At 50.9% G+C, this 22,700-nt stretch overlaps 1 protein-coding gene across 14 annotated transcripts in view; it reads right to left on the bottom strand.

The window, feature by feature from the left end:
• The window catches only part of CELF4 (CUGBP Elav-like family member 4), a 298,011-nt gene extending 294,731 nt beyond the window's left edge, over positions 1 to 3,280 (bottom strand). For all 14 annotated transcript variants that reach the window (XM_060170700.1, XM_060170701.1, XM_060170711.1 and 11 more), the window contains exon 1: positions 2,995 to 3,280. In XM_060170700.1, coding sequence (XP_060026683.1) covers positions 2,995 to 3,280 — 286 coding nt within the window. The remainder of the gene's footprint in view (positions 1 to 2,994) is intronic.
• Between the last annotated feature and the right edge of the window lie 19,420 nt (positions 3,281 to 22,700).

Below are 22,700 nucleotides of genomic sequence, written 5' to 3'. Positions count from 1 at the left end.
AATCTCATGTACTTAATTTAATTTTTACTTATTTTTTTTCTTCTTTTTTTAACCAGTAGCATATGTATTCCATCCACACTGAAGGCCAGTATCCTGTCATGTCTCTCAATTTTATCCCAGTATGATTCATTAGAAGTTAGAAATTCAAGAAGGGGAAAGAAAAAGCCACAAATATACCCCGAAACCAGGCTTAACAAAGGCACGTTTCTATCCCTAGCCTCATGTTATAATTTAGACTTGGGGGAAATCTAGAAGTCAAATGCAACCCTCATTCTTCAAGCCTCATCATGCTTTTGACTAAACAGTAATTAATCACCAATGGCAAGCAAGTAATTTTTTAAGGTGGCCGGAAGCTTATTTTATCAGGATTAGCTAATAAATCAGGCGGTATCACTGAAGGAGGAGTTCAAACTCTTCTAGGAATGAATAAACCAGGCCTCAGAAACTGTCTCATTTATTCAGCTCTCTCAGAGCTTCCAAGCACTGTTAGGGACATTGTGGGCCAACCTTGCCTATAAAAATCTGAGGGATGGAGAGGCAGGAAGTTTCATAGGAAAAAAAAATATGCTCAGGCTCTGAAGGGTGAGCTTTGACAATGAAGCACCCAGCATTCCAGAGCCAACGGGCCTGCCTGCCCCTGACTGAGCCAGTTTAGAGGAGGAATTATTTAGAAAATGAAGTTTTGCTTGTCATAGGAATCCTCGCCAGATATGTGTATGCATATATATGGTATGATACATACGATGCGACTATATCTTAACCTTCTCTACCTCGCTGATGCAGATGATGATAATTCTACATCTTTGCTATAGTAAAAGGGAGCCCCCAAAACATCAGAAACAGAGTGATGATACTAGCAAGCGATCGTGAGAAGAAACCGAGGAATATTGTTTAAGATTATCTTCATTTGGAATAAAGAAGCAAATAAAGTGCTCCAACCCAGATCTCATAGGAAGCTCAGTTCTTCACAACTGTCTTTTTGCCTCTAGTGGATACTGATTTTTTTAAACTTTAAAATCTCAAATCCCCACAAGAACCTATCATTAAGATGGGCAAAGTATTTCTCTACCTCTGCTTCTTAATTTTCATTATTGCTATTTTAAAATCTGGGGACATATTAAAATGACAAAGGTTTAATACAAACCTTGATTAGCTTCTAGGGAGCTTGATTGGAAAGGGAAAAACTACAGAGATATGGTTGACTTGAGAAGGAGGGTGAAAAAGGGGGAAACTGATATTATTTCGAAGACTGCCTCCCCATTCCACCTTTCCAGTTTCTCTTCTGAACAGACATTTTCTCCATATTAAATAAAGGTTGGTTTCTCTCTCCATTACAGCTCCCACCCTCACCCCACCCCAGCAAACCCAGTATATTTCCATTCTGCTATGTTTTTGTGCTACTCAACATGCCATTAACTTTAAGATTTACTCCTCAGCAGGCAAGCTGGAAGATGCTAAAGCCAATAAAAACTGCTCTCTGGGACTCCAACTATGAAGAGTTCGGAGCTCTGCTTAGTATTCGGATGAAGGGAGGGCTGAAGAAGGAGGGAGGCTGTGATAGTGAAAACCACTGCTGCTTAGAGAACCAGACAGCTCCGCGCTCTGCACCTAATGTGCCGGAGGATCAGCTCTGTTCATAGCCCATTTGTGGCCAAGGATGAGGCTGCCCTCTGTGTGTGGGTAGGTGTGCATGTGCGTGTGTGTGTTTTCATCTTTTAAACCACCAGCTCTAACACAGCATCTTCAGCAGCTCTCCACACTACTGTTTATTAAAAACGGAACGTCCATACACATCCCTTACAACTTCCTTAGCCCAATGCTCCTTCTCTGCCTGACGATCAATCTCTCTCAGAAAGCATTTAACTTGCCTACACAGCTCCAGCCCCGATTAATTCCCGCTGCACATCCTATACATTACTGTTAGGGAGCAAGCACTGGGCTAATTTCGTCACCCACCAGCCACCCACACACGTTCTACAACTGAACACGTTTGGGGCTCTGCCTTAAAGATAATAAAACAAGGAGAAAACAGGCAGGCTGCAGACAATTCCCATGACCACTTTCCTAAAAAGTTGCTGGGTTTTAATTCTTTGATCATTCTGTTTCCCCCTCCTCCAAGCACTCACTGGTAATGATTGCTTCAAGGGAAAGAAACGATGTACTATAAACCTCTCTGCATGGTGAGTTTGGGATAATTTAGGATACACCCTCCAAAATGCATATCTTTCACACACAGATTTTTTTCTCGAAGCCCTGCTTTCTGGAGGAGGGGATCATCCAGGCTTCCCTGACCCCCCCACTCCACCCAGGGGATGGCTGGTTCTTTGCTAATTCTTACCTTAGGTTTTGTCCCCCTTTCCTTCAAACAACTAACCCCCCCAACCCCTCCTCCGCCACTCGCACCACAACCGGATTATTCAGGCACACAGCTCGACACGGAGAGTTTACTGTTAAATTGATAGCGAAATAAAAAATGTATCTTTGAATCTGTCACCTCTCTTCTTTTTAGACGGCTGCGCTCCTGCTACTCTGGCCCGGAGCGGAGAAGGAGAAAACCACCTCCGCTTAGTATTTCAGCACCACGGCGATGGACAGCACCCTTGGTCCCCGGCCGGCTGAGAGCCCGCCAGTCTGCTCAGCGTCCCGGGCTCGGCCGGTGCAGACGTCCCCATCCCAGTCTTTCAAGTCGCTGTACCCAAAAATCCAAGCCCCGTTTCCCCTCGATCCTCTCTGTCTTTCTCTTCTTCTTCTGCTCCCGCTTCTCTCCCCACGAAACCGCGTCTATCAGCTTTTTGCCCAAAACCCAGCCTTGCCCCGGCGAACAGCTCCCCACGCACCCCAGTCCCGGTCTCTGCTGCCGGAGCGCCTCCCTCCTCGGCGTCCGCCCGAGGCTCCCTCTCGCGCCGTCTCCCGCTCGCTCGTTCGTCGCTGGCCGATCGGCCCGCCCGCCCGCTCTTTCTCCCCGGCAAAGTTGGGAGCGAAAGGTGCACTCACCTTTGTGCATGCCTGTGAACCTGTCCTTCAGAACCGTAAGCTCGTAGATCTTGCCGAACTCCTCGAAGAGGGGCTTGAGGTCCTTCTCATCCAGGTTGCGGGGGATCTGCCCAATGAACAGCTTGATGGCATCGTGGTCCTTCATGGGAATGGTCGACGGGTTCCCCGGGCTGTGGCTTAATCCGTTCATATGCCCGGCGCTGCCCGGGCTGCTGCCGAGCCCGTTGGTACTGAGGCTCGCGTTGTCAGCCTGTCCGTTTGCTAACGTGGCCATCTTTATATACATAGAGAAAATCTTCTTTCCTTTTATTCTTTCTTGCTCGCACTCTCTCGCTCCTCTCCCTCGCAAGCTCGCTCGCGCTCACACACGCACACGCATACACACACTCGGGTTCTCTCCCCCTCGGTTTCTCTACACCTCGCTCTCCTCTCGCTCTCTGCTCTCTCTCTTTCTCCTCTCTTCTCTCGCTCGCTCGCGCTCGCGCTCTCTCTCCTCTCCCCCCTCTCTCTCCCTCCCTCTCTTCTCTCTCTCTCCCTCTCTCCCTCTCTCTCTCTCTCTCTCTCTCTTTCGGTCTGATCAGATTTTTTTTTCTTTTTTCTTTTTTTTTTTTACATTGAACAGACAGGATCTCTGTCCTTTGCGTTTAAACAGGCTGGACCGGTTCAAGTTCCCAGTCAGACCAGGGGTGGGGGCGGCGAGTGTGCGCGCGCGGAAGAGGGGGGCGCGGGGCCGGGAGGGCGAGATTAAGGCGGGGGGGCTCAGCGCGGCGGCGGGCGGCGGCCTGGAGCAGGGTGGCGTGGGGCGGCGCCGGCCCCGCCGCGCCTCCCCTGTCGGCGGCCCCGGCGAGCAGCGGTGGTACAGTCCGAGACGGCCCCCGGCTATAAATAGCGCCAGGCGCATGGCTCTTCGGGAGGCGCTGAGATTCCGGGCCCGGCGGCCGCGGGGAGCGGGTGCCAGTTAGGAACGGGGCTGCTGGCTTCCTCTTTGCCTTTCTGGGGTTCTTTTTGTAATAGCAGCAGGTGCAACTTTTTGTTTTTTGAAAAAAACATTGATTTTCATTTTCGTGTGGGTATGTAGGGGGGCGTTATCCCCTGAGCTGCGCTCTATTAGAGCGCCAGGCGGGCGAAGCAAAGGCAGGGACGGCGGGCGGGGCGGCGGCGAAGGTGGAATGGGCGCTTTTTTTCTCCCATCTGGTTCCCTTTATTTAGACTTGAAAAAGCGAGCCGGCTTGGAGGAAGTCCGCCCAGCGATCCGAGTGCGCATTGATCAGTGTCGAGAGAAAAAAATGCTACATAAATATATGTTATGTGGATAAATCTGTAGACAAGAGCTCTCTCTCGCGCGCGCTCTCACTGTCTTTCTCTGCTTTTTCCCTCCTCGCATCCCCAACCTGCCAGAGCAGCCCCAAATCTTCGCCCTCCCGCACGGCATCTACCGCCACCCGAGCTACCTGGGGAGGACGGGTCTGGGGAGCGGTTGGGCAGCGCTGGGGGCACGGGGCGTAGAGAGTCGGGGCCCGACCCTCGTCCCAGCCCGCCCGCGAAGGCTGGAGGTGGGTATTCCGTCCCGGACGGCCTCCCCGCCCCAAAGCGCGGCGGCTGGACCGGCAGGCGGCTGGCGGGAGGAAGGTAGGAGCCGGGCGCCTCGGCCCGCTCGCCCGGCTGGGAAGCAGGCAGGTTCTGGGCGCGGTGGCCGGTGAGCCAGCACGAGGGACTGGCTTGCTTTTGCCCTTGTCTGCTTTACTGGTTCAAATTGAAAAAAAAAATTTTTTTTTTTTTCTAAATTCACCATCAAAGAAATAAAACCCCCAAATCGCTCTCCGGGCTGCGGCCGGACCCAGACTCCTACTGCGTGCTTTGCCCCCTCGGGCTTCGTTTGCAGCACCTCCCGCTCCAAAAGTGCGAGGCTGGGAGTCACGTCTGCGGGCGAGAGCAAAGGGTCCCGGCCGCCCAGCCCAGACTCCGTAAGGTTCCCCATCAGGCCCACCGGGGCCAGAACGTCGGCTGCGCGGGAGAGGGAGTGGCTGGCGCGGGAACCGGGTTCAAGCAGCCCCGCCTCTGGGGGCGAACGCTGGTGGTGAACTTGGCTTGGGAGAGTAGATAGATTCCCCTTTTAATGATATTTACCTGCACCCCTGCTCTCCCACATTTGCGTTTCTAGGGCAGCCTCTTCTCGGTTTCCGGGCAAATTAAAATAACACGCCTGCTCCCTCGCGGGTTGCAGGGCAAAGCTGCTGGCTTGACCCTGTCCTGGTCGCCACCGGCCCCTTTCCGGTGTTTTGGGTTTCTCTTTTCTTGCCCTCGGGTTACGTGATGTTACTAGACAACATCATGTTTAAAATTTTATTTAAAGAAATGAGACCCTAGCTGCCTGAAACCTGAGACCAAGCTCCTTTGGTACAGCCACAACGCCGAGCTCTCCAGCGCCGGGAGGAGGCCCAAGGAGGCCCCGAGGTTCCGCTGCCCCAGGCCCCGAGCGCACCCGGGTCACCTCTCCTCGAGGATCCAGGGTCCAAACCAAACAGCAAGTACAGTTCTGAGATATGTGGAACTTCATCCTTTCATTTTAAGATACTCCTGCCTTTGCTCGATGGAATCCTGTGTAAGTATAGTTGATTCATAACTCGGTTCAGGGCTTCCGTTATCCAGTGTTATCTGATGGTCTAAGAAAAACCCAAGTTGGAGGAATGGAACTGAAACTCACACACAGAGCTTCTTTGCCATGTGGCTGTAGGCTTGGTGTGCCTGTGAAGTGCTGTAATAAGGCAGCATGTCCCTGGTAGGCACACAGACGGTTTGAGCTGGTGGCTGGGAGGTGTGTGCATATGTCTCGTCAGGATTGTGGGTGCTTGCGCGGATGCATTGTGGATGTGTACCTAGACCCTGTTTATATCCACACTCTGCCTGTGTGTGTGTGTGTGTGTGTGTGTGTGTGTCTGTGTCTGTGTGTATGTACACCCACTCGGCTTTAGACCCCCTCTTCCCCTTTCCCACAGGACAGCAGAGGCCAATAACTTTGTTCAAAACATCTCTTCCAACGTCATCCTGTGGCACGGACACTTAACTCCCAGAATCTCACAAAGGAGTGGAATGTACTTTCTGCCTTAACAGGGGAGTTTAGGAGAGTAATTCCTCCTTGAGGTCTCTTCTTCTCCCTGCCTCCTCCTCCCCACAAAGTGAAGTGAGGACAAGGGGAAGTAAAGAAAGTGAGCTGAGGGGGGCTGGGAAAAGAGGGACCTGCACAGGGGAGGGGGCTGAGGTTCACATCCACTTCTTTCTGACCTCACCTCAACTCCTTCCCCCCAGGTTCAGGTAAATTATTCACAGGTGTTTCGTTAATAATAATAATTGCCAATACATAAATAAAAGCAACCCCTGGGCAGGAGTGAGTGGGAGAGTCGAGTTGTTACTGAAAGGGGGCATCTGGTTATTTCAGACACCGGCAGAGACTCCTCCATGCGGTATAGCTCCAACTCCCTCCAGGGCTGCACCTCCTCCCCTCCTGCACCAAGGCCCCCTCCCTCTCTCCCTCCACGTCTGGACCCTGGACCTGAAGTTATGGAGAGCCCCTTCGTCCGTAGGGAAGATTCCTCACTCTCCCCTCTCTCCCACCTGAGAGTGGCTAATTTTGGATCTGGGCTGTCTCCCCTTAAGGGGTAGCACATTCCTCAACTTTCAGCTCTCTGGAAGGTGTGTGGTGAGATACCCCACCTCCCCCCAGCTTCCTGGGACAGAAGCAACTTCTGCCAAGGCATGATCTCTAAAAGGCGCAGAGCGGGATCTGTTCGGCTCCCACCTCTCTGCCACAGCATAGTGTTAGGGATAAAAATTCTGAGACAGACAGGTGTCTCAGAATAATGCCATAAAGGAGTAGGACCCCTGAGAAAAGAGTAAGGAACATGGTTAGGCTGGTGCTTTGGTCTCCTTGCCCTTGATAGTCTAGAAAGACTTGAGTTAATTTTGTTTTTTAACCTTAAATCATCAAAGAGAAATGTAATTAGGGGAAGATGGGGGCAAAGTATTACTCACTGTGACATTTAAACAGATTTAAAACTTTTTCTCCAAGTGCCACTTCATGGCCACAATTGGTCCATCCACTGAGAGGGAGAAGGCTGGCAAATGGAAGGGGGAGCTGGGAACAGTTGCTTCTCATTTGCTCTCTTCATTCGGGGTTTACACTTTGTTGCTGATTCATCTTTGGGGATGTAAGGGGCCCCGTGCGGTGGGGATCTTGGTCCAGGTGGTGTCCGTGTGCAGGCCTCTCCATTGCCCCCTGCTCTCCACTTCCTTTGCTCCCCCTCTTCCTCAAGGAGGGAGGAGGCCCTCTTGTGCTCAGCGTCCCTCCAGTTTGGCCACCGTTATTCCCCTCCTTCTGGCACACACTGGACCACATTCCACAGCCTTGGCCATGGCCACATACTCTTAGACTGGCACTGGCTCTCCTGACTGTGAATCTTCTCCCCATCTAGATTGAGAACTGGTGGAGGGCAGGAACCAAGTCATCTGGCCCCGCCTCTTCTCGGCAGCCCCCCTTGACAGGCAAAGGCACACAGTAGGTGCTCAGGTTGGAGTTTCTAGACACCAATGGCTAATCTGACTTTGGGGGGCAATGCTGTATTCATTCAAATAGACTCTAAGAATGGCGTGCTGCAGGGCCCCAGGCAGACTCTGTCCCAGAAGTTCCGAGCCCAGGATGAGAACAAGTAGTTCAGAACAGACACAGCAGCTTGCCTTAGAAGCACCACCACTCAGTCATTCTTGTGTTGATCTAGCCCTTCCACTCTCGCACTGGAAGCAGCAGAGAAAGGACAGACCTGGGAAGAATCTGGCTGTCTTTTTAGAGAGACCAAAGTCATACCCAGTGAAAAGCCCCAGAACAGCGAATGGCAACAGATGGATAAGTATCTTCTAGGCCCAAGGAGTTCCACATTCACATGCAAGAAAACAGAAGACAATCCAAACTGTGTGTGGTGATCTGTGATGGGGGTAGCAGCCTTGAGGAAAAAGGGGTCCTTGTGAAGGCAGGGTGCCGAAGGGGGTAGATGGCCAGAGAGCTGGGTGATGGCCTGGCCCTAGGGCTAGGAGCACAAGAGGTATCTTGTTCTCTAAGGTTTTGTTGAGGAACCAGGTGAAAACAGCTTCCGTCTGCATGGGGCTCCCCTAACAGAGACCAGACCTCCAATTAAAATCTTTCTGGAGTGACTGCTCGGCCCAGCCCTGCAGAGGGCAGTGAGGGGAGGCTGGAGAGAGGGAGATTGACTCCCTTGCTGTTTGGGCCAAGGGACTGACTCAGAGAGCTGAGTAATCACACACAGGCACGACCCAATCGGGGGCTAGAGTGAAAGGTGCCAGAGACTTGTGCCACGGGACCCTGAAGAAGGCGGTGCTTGTGTGGGCAGTGGCACCCAGGAGAGGCTCGCTGGTGGAGAGAGCTCTGATCTGCTTCTGCAGGAAGGGGTGGGTCAGCTTGGGAAGAGAGGAGAGAGGTTGAGGCAGTGCGTGGAGCTGCTGGGCCTGGAGAGGGCAAGGGGCTCTGGGCTCTTGTGTGATGGTAAGGAGGTGGAGACTCCTGTGTGGAGCTGGGTGGGGAGGGCAAGACGAGGCTTTGAAGGCAGCCTCGGAAGTCTGTTTTTTATCTTCGTCATAAGCCCAGGGGTTCTGTCCTTGAATAATTTGGGAAGGAACAATAATTGAGGTGGGAAAGAAGAGGAAAACAGCGCCTGCCTTCTCTCAGTTAACAATAGCAGCCTGCTGCCGCCCAGAATGCACGGTCGAAGGGCTCCCCTCCCCTGTCCTGTCCTGAGCCCACAGCAGGCCTGGCCACGGGAGCAAACCCCTGGAGGGAGGAAGAAAATTGGGGGTGGGACGCTGTGTGTTTTGGGAAACGCAGGGGCTCCTCAGAAGAGACTGGCTGTCTCTCGGAGCTCAGACAAGTGCCAGGGCTGGTGAGGGCGGGGCCTCTGGACTTCTTTCCTGGCTGGCTGAGCCCCCAGGGACACATGGCCCTGGTCTTGTGGGGGCTCCTGGGCTTGGGCAGCAGTGGGAAATGCTTTGGGGAGTCTCCGACATTTCGGTCAGCATGGATGTGCCCTCGAGGCTCCTGTTCCAGGCTTTCGTGCCAATCTGGGCTTTGCCTCACTTTGGCTGAGGGCAGGCAGGAAATGGAGAGGCAGGGTAGAGGGACCTGGAGTTGCAGCCCAGGCATCCTGCATCCTGCATCCCGTGTGTTGGGCTGGGCGAGCCTGAGCTCAGTGGGAGGGATCTGAGTCATGGCTTTCCTGGGTCTCAGCTTCCTCCTCTGTAAAATGGAGACTGTGATCCTTTCTTCCACCCTCCTTTCCTTCCTCACATCACATCCTAGAAGGGGAGACCGTGGCATATCTGGGAGGCTGACTCATGGTTCTTATGTGAAAATTGTTAAGGTGAGAATAGAAACTGAGGGTCACAATGGGCTACAAAAAGGTGTAGAGAAAGTTAACTTATTTGAACTGAAGGGTTAGGAATTTATTCTTTATCTTTCGCAGAGAATTTACATTTTTTAAAAAGGAGACAGTCCGGGCCAGGCAGCACTCACTCCAACAGAAGCAGGTACTTAACTGCGCTTAGGTAAAGCTGGCTTCAAGCCATGCCTCTCCCACTTACTAACTCTGGGACCTTGGACAGGTTTTTTTTTTTAATCTCTTTGTGGCTCAGTTTCCTCATCTGTAAACTAGGAAGAGGAATAGCAGCTACTTCATCCAGTTGTTGTGAGGAGTAACTGAGTAGATGTAGGTGAAGCCCTTAGATCAGCGTCTGACCAGCCAGTGTTGTCAGAGCATCACCCGTGGCCTGTGCGGTGGTGGCTGTGGGGCTGTCCCAGGCCCCTCCCACATCCTACAGAGGAGGCCGTGCACCCCCTCCAGCTGGGGCCTAAGCGGGCCCTACAGTGGGTGCCCTCACTTGCTGCACGACTGTTTGTCCAGGTGCTCCTGGGAGCGGGCAGCCTTCTGGGAGTGCAAGGCGTCGTCAGCACCCCTACCTGGGGCCTGCCCAGGGTACCGGCTGCTGGTACTCCGCAGCCCCTTCTTACCTGAGAGGTGTTGCCGCAGCGATTCCTTTTCATTGCGATGGTTTACCAATTCGTTTTTAATCATGTTAATTTATTGTACATGAGCCCTGAGGTTTTCAGACACTGGGCTCACTTTGGAAACTGGAATAGTGCATTGTATTTATTACACACCCAATGCTGTGCATAAATGTCACTTTCTTGTGGCCACAATTTCTCTGATAATGTTGCTAGATGGACAGCTTCTATCTACCTGGGCTCTCTCATCTGAATTCTCACCAAAGCCGCCAGGCTCCCTCCCAGGCTGGCATACCGTCCTTCAGATAGTGCTGGGGTTAAGAAACCCAGTGTCCACCGGCTATGCAGGTGACATGGAGTGAGGTGGCTGGGAGGGGACAGGGAGACACCAACTGGACGGGGGCTTGGGAAGGTGAGACTGCAGGACATGTTCACTGGGCTGGATCTTCAAAGGGTTGTTATCTGGGGGCTTCAGACTCACCCACCTATATGGATCCTTCTTGCTCCCTCACCCAGCAGCTGGGTGCTGACAAGAGCTTGACAAGAAGGCTGTGGCTGCATGGCCTGGGGAGAGAGAAGGAGAGGCGTGTGATGGGGATGGAGAGGGCATGTGGGCAGTCAGGTCCGGCAGTGAAGGCCATGGCAGGTTGTAGGCTTGTGTTCGAGGTGGCAAGTGGCCATGGGGCAGGGGTTTGCTGCAGACTGAGCCCATAGGAAAGACTCAGGGTAGGGACTCACTGACCATCTGCTAACCTGCTGCTGCTTCTAACACAGAAAAGTGTAATCAATGACACAAGAGCAGGACAATGAAGGTAAAGCCTGGGTATTTATGAAGAAGGAAGAAATCACCCTCCACCCCCAGCCCAACACACGTGCTGAGGGGGAGGGGCAGTTTATTGGGCCCATTTTCCATAGGTCATTGCTGCATTCAAAGGATGAAGGTTTGCTACCACTCGGAATATTTAAAGCAGGTGTCGTAGGTTTTCAAGAACCATCCTCCTCCCGCCAAATAATTTCCAGATGGTGATCTTCTTTTAATAAGTTCAAAGTCTTCCAAAGTGTATAAGCAAAGTCGTGTATATAAATTCTGGTCTCCTACTAAACAGGCACATTAATGTAAATTTTGTGCAGAGTAAAATTAAAGAAATGCAGTCTATAAACACAACTGGGTATTTATTGCTTTAAAATAAGCATATAAAACTTAAGTTACCGTAGATACATATAGGCATAGTACATGCATCATGTATAGAAAGAGTCTGAACTTTGGAACCAGACAGATCTATAAGTTACCAGCCATATAAGTTGTGCTCTCAGCCTCAGTTTCCTCATCTGAAACATGGGCATGATAACACTGCATATGATTGTCATAAAGCGGTAATAAATTACTACAAGAGGTATTAAATATATAGTATCTGCCACATAGTAGATGCCCATTAAATGCGAGCTGTGTTTGTTATGAGTGTATTCATTAGAAAGTAAACTAAGTCTCTCCTTTCCAGGGATAAATATAGGCTGTAGCAGAAAATAGCATTTAGACTATGTGTAATAGGACATGGAGATTTTCTAAGGAAGAGGATAATTGGGGTTTCTCCTCAGTGGTCCTTCCAGTGTGTTGGGGAGAGAAGAGACCTGGTTGTGGGTGCAGTGTTGTTGTGAGGGGGTTTGGGGGAGCAGAGCACATGTCAGGGAGGGGCCCCACGAGTTTCTTCCAGCCCAGCAGTTCAGTGATGCGCACCTCATTCAGGCTTTAGGAAGGGCCCACACTGTAGCACCCCCCATTGCCTGGGAACCTGCATCCACACATCTGTGTGCCCAGACCCTGGGAGGCTCCCACAACAGGCCTGCATGACCGACCCCCCTCCCGGAAAGGAGAGGGTGGGCAAGCTCTGTGACTCACTCCCTGGCTCCGTGCCCTCTCGCTGAGTCACAATGTAATTGATCCCTCTCTGCGTGAGGTTCCTGCTCTCCTGTGACCCAAAGCAGGGTCATTTCCAGACTGGGGCTGGGGAGGCCTGGCCGGGGGTGGGAGGGAGGGCCTGTCTGGGAGAGGCAATCCCCGGAGGGAGGGGTAGGTCATCAGAACCTGAGGGTGGCCCTGAGCCTTGTGCAGACTTTCCTGGATGTCTGCGAGGTGCTGTGTTTGGAGGAGTCGGGGGCTGGTCCATTGCCCACCACCACACTTTGGTGTCCCCGTCAGCGCAGGGCTGTCTCTGTAAAACTTGCTGCAGGAAATAATGAAGGCAGTGTTTGGTCTGTGGGAATCTCCTTGAAGATGTCCATGGTGTTTGTGAGTCAGGGATGCGGGTGCCTCCTTCTCGTATCCAAACTGAGTTGTGGGCTTTGAGGAGCTGAGGGTGGGAGGTGGGAGGTTGGGAATGTGTGATCCACACATCCTACAAGGGCAACCTCATGTCATCCTTGGCCCAGAAAGAAAGACCCTCCTCTGATATTGATGCAATGGGAAACTCTGGCCAGAAGGGATTAAATCCCAAATCCTTCTGGCCTGGTGTCAGAGGACGGGGTAAAGTTACCTCTGCCAAAGTCTTCCCCAATAGACAGATCTTGAATGTGGTCTGCAAGCTCCCAGACCAGCAATTGTCACACTGGCCCTGCCTTTGACAGCATCACTGCCCCACCTGCGACAAGTCACGGAATCGCTTTTGGTTTCTGTATCCTCATCTAGAAAATGGGCTTCCAGGTCTCCTTCTATCCCAGAGAAGGAGCTAATGAATATATAAAGCTCTAAGAAATAACCAATCTTATTGTTATAAACCTTCCCCCTCTGCATTTCCCAGTTCCTTGCTCTTGTCCTGACTGAGATCCACACGGAAAAATCTGTGCCCCATTGGGTCTTTTTTTTTTTTTTGCAGTATGCGGGCCTCTCACTTTTGTGGCCTCTCCCGTTGCGGAGCACAGGCTCCGGACGCGCAGGCTCAGCGGCCATGGCTCACGGGCCCAGCCGCTCCGCGGCATGTGGGATCTTCCTGGACCGGGGCACGAACCCACGTCCCCTGCATTGGCAGGCAGACTCTCAACCACTGCGCCACCAGGGAAGCCCCGCATTGGGTCTTAACGACCGTTCCCAGTCCCAGGTCTGAGATGATCCCTGCTCAACCTCATGACCAGCCCACTGAGAGCAGAGCTGGGTCTTGATGGACTTCATGCCAGGAGTCACTTCTGTGACCATCAAATAACAGAGAGGCTCAATCCAGGCTCTGATGGGACTCGGGAAAGACTCGCTGTATGATTGGGTCGTCTGCTTCCCCTTTCTGGACCTTATTCTCTGAATCATGGGAGAGGAACAGTAATCCTTGCTCTACATACATCGTGGGAAGCAGGGAGGATCTGAGGCAAGGAACGATGGAATTGCTTCCCAGAGTGTAGGGTGCTTATACTAATAGATGGGCTCCTGCCCCCACCCACCTCCATCCTGCCTCTGCACAGCCCTGGCCTCAGAGCAGCCCTGAGAACAGAAAGAGCAGCTCGGTTCTCACATCCATCCTCCTTCTCCTGATTATTTCTCCCAATCACACTTAATAGCTGCCTGGCTTTTGGCTGTAGCCCGGTATATAATAACCTGCAATTATTGTCCACTTAAGCTGTCTCCAGGGCCTTGTCTGTTGCGCTGCCCAGGCCCAAACCGCCGGCCTGCTGATTTCCATCAGAGTCAGGACCAGTGGGAAGAAAGCCCTGAAGGGCTGGTCTGACAACTTGTTTGGCAGGGTTGCCAACTCCACGGCTGTAGCTTCTTCAGAGATGGGGCCTCAGGGGTGTCCCCTCCAGCCACACCCTCGTCCAGCCTGGGTGCCCCACCTTTCTGGGGCGTGACCGTCTGGGCAGTCCACAGCCATCCTCCTCCTCTGGCCTCTGCATTTATGCACACACGGTCCTCATTTAAGTCTCCTTGCCTTTGTTTACCCTTATCTGGTGCTACCAGCTGCTTACGACTGCCCAGACTGCCCAGCCCTCATAGTGGCCTAGTTCCTCCTCTCTGCATCCTTATAAGGGAGGCACTGGCAGTTTACATACCAGGTTACTGAAGATCAGAGAGGTTAGGTGTCTTTTCTAGGGTCACACAGCCAGGAAATGACAGAGTGAAAATTCAAAATCAGGTTGGCTGATTCCACTTACTTAGGCTCACTTATTTAACTCATGCAGTGCTGTCAGCTCTCTTCATAACAAGTCCTACCCTGCCATCCCCACCACTGTAGTAGCACTGGTCTCTGCTACTCTGAATCCTTACAGCCCTTGAGTTGGAACCAGGTCCCCTTGGTCCTATGTGGGCGCAGCACACCTGTCTTCCACCATTTTGATTCACAAATCATCTCTTTGTGCAGATCGGATAAAGTTGAGCTTTCATCATTGTTCACATCTCCCCTTCCCAGCTTCGACCTGTATTCTCCTGAGCATCTCTCCTAGGGCCTGGTCCTTGCAGCTCCTGATGAGGGCACTCACCCACCTACTTGGATTATCTCTCTGACCCCACTTGGCTCTGATGGTGGTGATGGTGATGACGATGATGTTAAAGTCAGTTTCTAGACTGTGAAAGAGCAGGTGGGTTCCATGCCTCCTCTGAGAGATGGCAGAGCCTGAGGCTGTTGATATTTTCACACCCCTCAGAATCTAATAATAATAAGATGACCAAGGCCACAAGAGGGAGGCCTGACTCTAAGTGAGGCCCTTTATCCAGAGTGCTGGTCATCTTGGCATGTGTCTGTGCGTCTGTCTGTGAGCATGTCTGTGTGTGTGTGTGTTCACATGGTCTAGAGCAGAGTGGTGACAATGGGCTGTGGGGCCTGTCAGGGGCTGTGATGAGTAGATTCAGGGGTCTCCTGGGCTGTCAGGCCACAGGGACCCAGGGGCTGAGAGCTCTCAAGACCACTGTGTCCAGAGGGTCCCCTGGCTGTGATCTTATTGGCAGTCACACTGGGCTCTGGGGTCCATGGAGGAGGTCCAGGGGCCAGGCCCACCTGTCCAGGTCCCAGGCTGGTGCTCTGCCCCAGCTTGGCCCAGGGGATACTCCCTGCCTCCTTCCAGTTTCACCCTTTACCTGAATATTCTCACAGGCTACTGTGTTCTTCAGTCCTTTGCCTTGGAAACAGATTCTCAGCAAGAGGGCTTTGTTGGGAAACAGTTCTGGGGTAGCCTGAGGCCTTCTCTGGCCCCTCAAATCTTATAAGCTAAGTCTGAGGCTGGCCTGAAGTGGTCTGGTGCCTCCAGAAGGAGCCAGCCCTCCATCCTCTGTGCCACCATAACTCATAGGTTCTGAGCGGGGTAGAGGCCTCCAGCCAGCACCCAGTGCCCACACCCTCCCTCCTCCCACACTGACTGGTGCATCTCCCTGGCCTCTCTGAGCACTGCCCTGCCTCTCAGGCTGGAAATGCCCCTGTCCTCGGGTCCCTGGCCCTGAGCCCTGGGGTGAGACCTCCCAGGAAGGGCTGGGAAGATGCTTAGGGGCTGCAGGGGTAGCAGGTGAGGACAGGGCCAGAGCCAGCTCTCACTTGCAGCAGCATTCGGGGACTTAACACTGACAGGGGCAAACACGCAGTGGCCTTTATTTTCTTTAACTGTGATTTTGCTCTCCCGGCCCAGGGCCCAGGCTCTTTTATGCCAGGGGAAGAGGAAGGCTTCAAACGTGTTAGTTAGTGGTCAGTCATTTTCTTTCAGGGTAATCAGTCTTATATGGGCAAATCCTCTGTCTTTGGAGTTTTTTTCCCTCTCTCTTCTAGCCAAGATGGCATCTGAGGTAGGGGGAAACTTACACAACCTGTGCTGGGGAGGGGTCCTCAGGCTGTCCCTGTGCTGTTGTCTGGGCCTTTATGGTCTCCTGGAGGATCTCCAACCTAGGGGTCCTAGAGTGGGAGCTGACAAGTTCCCCTGCCCACCAGGCCCCAGCTGGATGTCATGGTCACAGGCAGCCTCCGAATCCCCCCATCTCCTACACCCAACTACAGCCTCTCATCCTCCCTCACCCAGGGGGTGGGGGCAGACCCCGGCTTCTAGGTCTCTTCCTGTGTTTCCCACCCCAGACGGCAACCAGATAGCTTCCGGAATTCTCCCACACCTCAGGCAGGTGGGATGGACAGGGAGAAAGAATTGATGAAATCTGTTTAACCCCATCTTTCTGCCTAAACCCACTCTCCTTTTATACCCACCCACCCCAGTGGTGGCCCCAGGTTGCCCAGAGCCACCCAAACAGGAGGTGTTGCCCAGTGCCCAACTTTCGGCTTCCTTTGAAAATGTGCTTTTTCTCCCCCAACCCTTTCCTGTTTAAGGTCCAGCTCTGGGATGGGAGGGATGTGCTGTGTAGCAAGAACGCCTGCCCTTCCTTGTCTCCACTCCCAGCTCTTCTCCCCAAATCAGGAAGGCTTCTGTGGTCTGTTCCCTCCTGCTGCTGTGCCTGGGGACACCAGCCCAGCCTGGCACAGCTCTCGGCAATAGGATAACCAGCGCTATTGGGAATCTACAGTGAAGCCAGGTTCGGCAGTCTGGTTATAATACAAAAAACCAAATATGTCCCTCTGGGGTGGCTTTTAAAACTAGTTTTGATCATTTGAAGAGTAAATCCTTAGCTACTTAGAAAGCTTGACAATCTAAAATGATTCATTTTTCAAATATTTAGGTTGGTGGAGATTTAGCATTTCCTAGTATGTAGAAGAGGCATGGCTGTAAATTGATCAGACAAGTTTTATGTGTAAGCTCTAATGTGCTCTAACCGCCTCCTTCACTGAGAGGCAGATCCTGAAACAGAGCGCCCACCCTCCTGTGTGTGCCGTGTGTGTGTGTGTGTGTGTGTGTGTGTGTGTGTGTGTGTGTGTGTGTGTGAGAGAGAGAGAGAGAGAGAGAGAGAGAGAGAGAGTGGGCGTGCGCACGTGTGCATGTGTTTACGTGTTTGCCAGACACACACATGGGTGAGCGCCTCGTCCTTATTGGGGTTTATTATATTTTCTTTGTGCTGCTAATGCTTCTGGCCTCTGGGGGTGCTGTATATATACAGATACAGAATTTGAGAAACACAGGATTTTCCACCTGAAAGGAACCTTAGGCATCTTCTAATCCACTTTTCTCATTTTACACATCCGGCAATTAACATCCAAAGAGGTAAAGTGACTTGCTCAAGGGTCAGATATACAACCCAGGGCTCTCTCTCATTTTCTCTCTCTCTCATGCACACACACTTACCCTTTAGTTATAAATGGCTGTTTCTTCATTGTTCAGCACATCTTTGTTTCTTTCTGTCTCTCCCTTGTATTTCCTTTTCACCCTGTTTGTCTTTCCTCCTCTCTCGCTCCTCTGTATTCCTGGGCCAGGAGCTGAGGCTGCATGGGCAGTGGAGATGCTGCCTCCCAGGAAGGCTGTCTCAGCAGCTGGCCAGGCCAGGGCCCATGGGTGCTGGCGGAGGTCGAGGCACAGAGCACTGTCTGCTTCCCAGTTCACAGGGAGCCTAGGGGGGCAGTGCCTCCGCCCTGGGGAAAGAGGCACAGAGGTGGGAGGGCGGGTCAGCTCTGCTGCTGTGCAATCTGTTTTCAGCCTGATCCTATTTCCCTGGCTCCCTCCCAGGGGGAGCTGATGTTCTCTTAGAGGGAGGGAATGGGTTCCCTCCTGAGTTCCTTTCTCTAGCCTGAGCCATGTGACCTACAGTTTTTTTTGTTTTTTTTTTAGGGGAGATAGACATGCTCCTTGACTCATATCCAAGATGCACAGGAAAGTGCTCCCTTCTAATCCCGATATCCTGATGCTCATGCTGAAGTATGTCTCCTTATCCTCAACAGACCCTGTGAAAATGATTGTTTTGATGTGGTTCATTTTCCAGAGAGGCAAGGAATCTGAGATTTGGCGTGGAGTTTCGAGGTCGTCTTATTCACTGCCACACGCCTTGGAGGAATCGATCCTCTAGCATCCTGAGGTCTCTTGGGTCTGCCTAACAATGGGCCAATTCCTTTAAAAAGTCCTGCCATGACTCCTTTCTCTCAAGATGTCCCCATCTCTCTCCTTTCCTGTGCCAGAGGTCTTGATATAGGTGGCTACCCTTGCTTTCTCTACTTCTTTGTTTCTCATTTGTTCTGTAATATGCTCAGACTGGCTTTTGTCTCTCCCACTTTACCAAAATTATTCTTACTAATGTCATCAGTGGCTTCCTTGGCCAAATCCAGTGGCTACGTTTTTAGTTTTCGTGTTAATGCCACTAATCACTTCTTTGAACCATCTTTTTTCTCTTTTAAGAAACACACTGTTCTCTCTTTGTTCACCTACTACTTCTCATTAGTCCCCCGACTGAGCCCTTTCTCTGTCCAGTCCTCAAATGCTGGGTTACCCCAGTCCCAGCCTTGAATTTTCTTTTTTAAGGCCTTGCAGTCTCCTAGGGAACTACATTCTCACACAGGATGGTAATTCCCTGTCCCAGGCTGAAGGTCCCAGTCGAACATGCACAGTCAGTCTCCTCTGCCTTCCTGAGCTTCAGCCTCTTACTTACAACTTCTGGAGGTTTCCATCAAAAGACTCTCAGACTCAGGGGTTCTCTCTTCCCATGAGAAAATATATCCCCCCGACTTGAGGTTCTTATTTTGGCCCCATGATCTACCCAGTCATCTCAGCCAAAATGTGAATCACTCCTGACTGTATCCTCTCCCTCATCCTACAGATGCCCTTGGCCGCCAAGTCCTGCCAGCTCTCCACATCTTCACCTCCTCCCTGTCAGGCCTGCATTCTTGCTCACTTATGCTATTGCTATAGTCTTCTAACTGGTCTTTTGCCATTGGCTTTGCCTTCTCTGACCCACATGCACTTCATTCTGCAGACAGAATGGGCTTTCTAAATCCTAGATCTGGTCTTGCCAACTCCCTCCTCAAAAGCCTTCAGTGGCTCCCCATTGCGACTGGGATGGTGCCCAACTCCTAGGCTTGTTATTCCAGGACGCTCATAACTCACCCTGTCCCCTCTGCTTTTCCTTCTAAGCCTGTCTTCTGTCACTTCCCCCTTCCCCCTGTGCTGGGTCCCTCAGTCTCAGATGGTACAATTCTCATCCTCACTCTCCTTTTTACAGCCATCTGCACAATTGTTATTAATTGATTAATTTACTGGTTGATTCCTCCCTGCTCCCCCCAGCCCTGGTAGACGGTAAGCTCCTCAAGGGCACAAGTGTGCCTTTCTTGTTCAATTTTGCACCCCAGAGCCTGGCATCCTGTGTGCACAATAAATCCTTATATGACTGGAGAGCTTCCAACATGTCAGTCTGAGTAGGATCTTGATCTTGTAGTTGAGGAATAGGGTGCAGAAAGTTGTCCCCATTACAGTGGTGCCTTGATGAGATTTTGAGTTTCAGGACGATCGGCTGGGGAGCTTCGGGTATGATGGGGTGGAGGCAGGAGGTATCAGGGACTGGAGATTGGTCAACAGGCGTGAGGCGCTGGTCTGAAATGAGTGACTTCTCCTCTCCCATCCCATATGCTTCCAATGGAGAGTCCAGGAGATGGAGTCCGTTTGTGCATAACTGAAGAGAATCCAAGAATGGGCTTATAATAAGCTCAGCACGTAACTGTGAAATGACCTTACCTTATTGTGGGAAGGCTTTCTCTCACTTTCTGCTCTTTCTAAATCTGTTCTTGTTTCATTCCTTGGTCCCCGTCTCCACCTCTTCCAAGGGTAGAATCCAGAAGAGATGCTTTCTGTTTGGAATAATGTTTCTATCTGATTGGCTGCTAATTTATTCATACTGTTATTATTCTCTATAATACACGTGCACCTTTCAGATATCACCTCTGGAGACTTCTACCCCAGAGAAGAATAAAATTGCAGTTGGAAGATTCCAATAAGTGGCTTGGGTTCTGAGGTTCAGACTGGCTAAATTGGTAGATTTTCCCAGCTTTGATTTCTATGATAGGAACAAGAAGCAGCCGCTCACGCCTCTCTCTCTTCTGGCCCATGTTCTCCAGCCCAGTGACAAGTTAGGAGGCTGCTTTTCTGCTCTTTGTTATACTGGGTTCTGCCCCATCTCGCTAAAGCAATCTTATAAATCATTGATGAGAATATTTCTATTTTTGTCTTAAATATCCTAGCCAAGAAAACCTTATGAATACTTTCCAAATCAAGTGCTGGCATTGCACGATGCTTCCTCATTGATGGCAGCCCCATTTGATTGTTTTTGCACTTCTTGGCTCTGCCATCCATGCCAGCAATGCCAAGTCTCAGCTTGGGGGTGGGGGCTGACCCTGGCGCAGAACCCTCTGTGGCCTCTATTTCTTGGGCAGAAGCTTCTTCCCTTACTTCTTCTCCATGGCTGCCCCCAAACCTCTAACCCTTGAAATGCTATAAATTATGATGGATTTGGTCTCAGTAAGGTTTCCTCCTGCCATCCAACCTGCCTCTGAACCACCACCCTTCCATCCCAATCATCATCTATTCTATGCCTAGGAATTCAACTCACTTGAATATCAACTTACATTTGAAGGCGTAAAGTTCCAAAATTAAAAAGACCCTCTCTTGTAGTACATTCCAAACCCCACTAATTCACAAAGACCATGGGGTTCACCACCATATTCTGGGCATTAGCACAGGGTCTGGCATGTGGTAAGTACTCAACAAATATTTACTGAGTAATGAATTGGGAAATATGTGAATAAGTGAAAGGCCTAAAGGATTAGATGCCCTACACAGAGGATCTCCTTCTCCACCAGAACCATCTGGACCTGACACCTTAAGATGGTTAATACAGGGATTTTTGAGGCTCATTGCTCGTCTCTACTGAGAAAGTAAGATGGTTCCAATGCATCTTTCCTGATTACTCTCAACTTTTTGGACTTTTCTCTTACTTTGATTTTTCCTCAGCATTCATATTATTAATTTACACCTTGCTTGTGTGTTGTTTAGCTTGGTTTTTTCATGAGTAAGTCTTGTATTCCTGACCAGAGCAGAAACACCTGGAGGGAGGAACTGTGTCCATTTACTTCATAGCCCAGCTGCAGGATGGTGCAGCAGGTGTTTAATAAATGATTTCCAACTGGCTGATGGAACAAATGTGTCTCAAGCCTGACATCCACTTTTATTTTTACCGTTAGAGGTTGGAATCTAAGCCCAAGAGGGAATGCACAGTATAATTTTGATCCTCTTCATCGTGGCTTGCGTATTGACTCTGTCTGATAGCACCAAGTGTTACAGATTCACATAGTCTGTTTAATTGTGTAGGTACACGATAGGAAGAATGTTAGGTAAATCAGAATTATCCAGGGCACTAAATGATTTCTATTACGCCTTTGTAATAATTAGATGCTTCAAATAATTCATACCTTGGTACTTTGGCGATTGTTTCAATAATATTCTTTGTTGTGCTCTACATGCCAGTGGGGAGTGATGACCCAGGAACTCTGGAATTGTCCATTGGTCCATACAGATTGGACTGAAGCTCACCATGATCAATGATGGGGCTTGTTGCCATCAATGCCATACTCTCTGACCCTATGGAGTTTACAGGGCTGGGGGAGGCAGATGTATGCCTGTGTCTCAAGGCCAGGTGTTATAAATATTTGAGCACATAGAGAAGGATGAAGTTACTTCTCATCAGGAGACTGATGAACACCTCATGCAGAAGTCAGCCTTTGCACTAAGTGTTGAAGGAGAAACCTGATGTTACAAGCCAACACTGTACCTGATTCCTAGTAGGTGCTCTACAAATGTTTGTTGGCAGCCTAAGAGAAGACAGTGGTGTTTTAGGAGAAGGGAAAGAAGAGTGGGAAGAGCAAGGCTCATTTGGGATGCAGTGAGTCATGTTCTGGGCCTGAAGCTGAAGCCTGGGGTGTCTGAAACAGTAATGGGGTGGGGGGACAAATCTGGTTGGTTGGTTGGAGGCTGAGTATCATAGTCCTTGAGCTGAGCTGCTGATTTGAGACTTCAATCAGAAGGTAGTGGGAGTCTCTGAATGTGTTGGAGCACATCTGGGCTGTGCTTCAGTGAGGTCAGGCTGTGTTGAGGAGAGAATTGTGTTGGGATGGATGGGGCTAAGAGCAGGGGAATCCTTGTGAGGCAACTGCAGACAGTTGGGTGGGGTAAGCAAGGTCCTGAATCCCAACAGTAGCTGCGGGTGGCAGAGGGGCTTTGTCAAGACAGAATCTGCAGGACTGGGAGCTGCCTTCTCCAGCAGCTTCCACTCACAGCCTTCTATCCTCTCCCCCTCCCACCACCTGCCTGTTCCCTCACGTCATCTCCTTCAGGAGTCTGGCACCTGCACCTCCCACCCCACAGGGAGGCTCTCGCTCAGGGGAAGAATTGGCTTTAGGCAAGTGTGTGTGGATGTGAATTTACTAAAATCCCTATTTATGATTACTTATTTAATGCCTTGTTATGGTCTGAAAGGATTTGAGGAAGACAGTGTAACTGTGCATAAACATGTTTTCCCACCAAATGAAACCTGCAGTTTCAGCCTGATTTCTTGTTCGACAGCACAGTGGAAAGTAGGAGCTTTGGGGTAGATGAGTGGATTTGAATCACGACTCTTCCGGTGGCCAGCTGCATGACCATCATCAAGTTATGTGTCTGCTCTGAGGCTCAGCATCCTTACCATCCTTACCTACCTTACTATTATTACTCTTTTGGGTGTCAGTGGTCAGGTTGGGAGGGTCTCTCCATGTGAGTATCCTACCCTTCCTAAGCC

This window comes from Lagenorhynchus albirostris, chromosome 14 (assembly GCF_949774975.1).
Source record: "Lagenorhynchus albirostris chromosome 14, mLagAlb1.1, whole genome shotgun sequence".
Taxonomy (NCBI): domain Eukaryota; kingdom Metazoa; phylum Chordata; class Mammalia; order Artiodactyla; family Delphinidae; genus Lagenorhynchus; species Lagenorhynchus albirostris.
The sequence above is the reverse complement of the archived record's forward strand: the minus strand, read 5'-3'. Positions and strand labels throughout refer to the sequence as shown.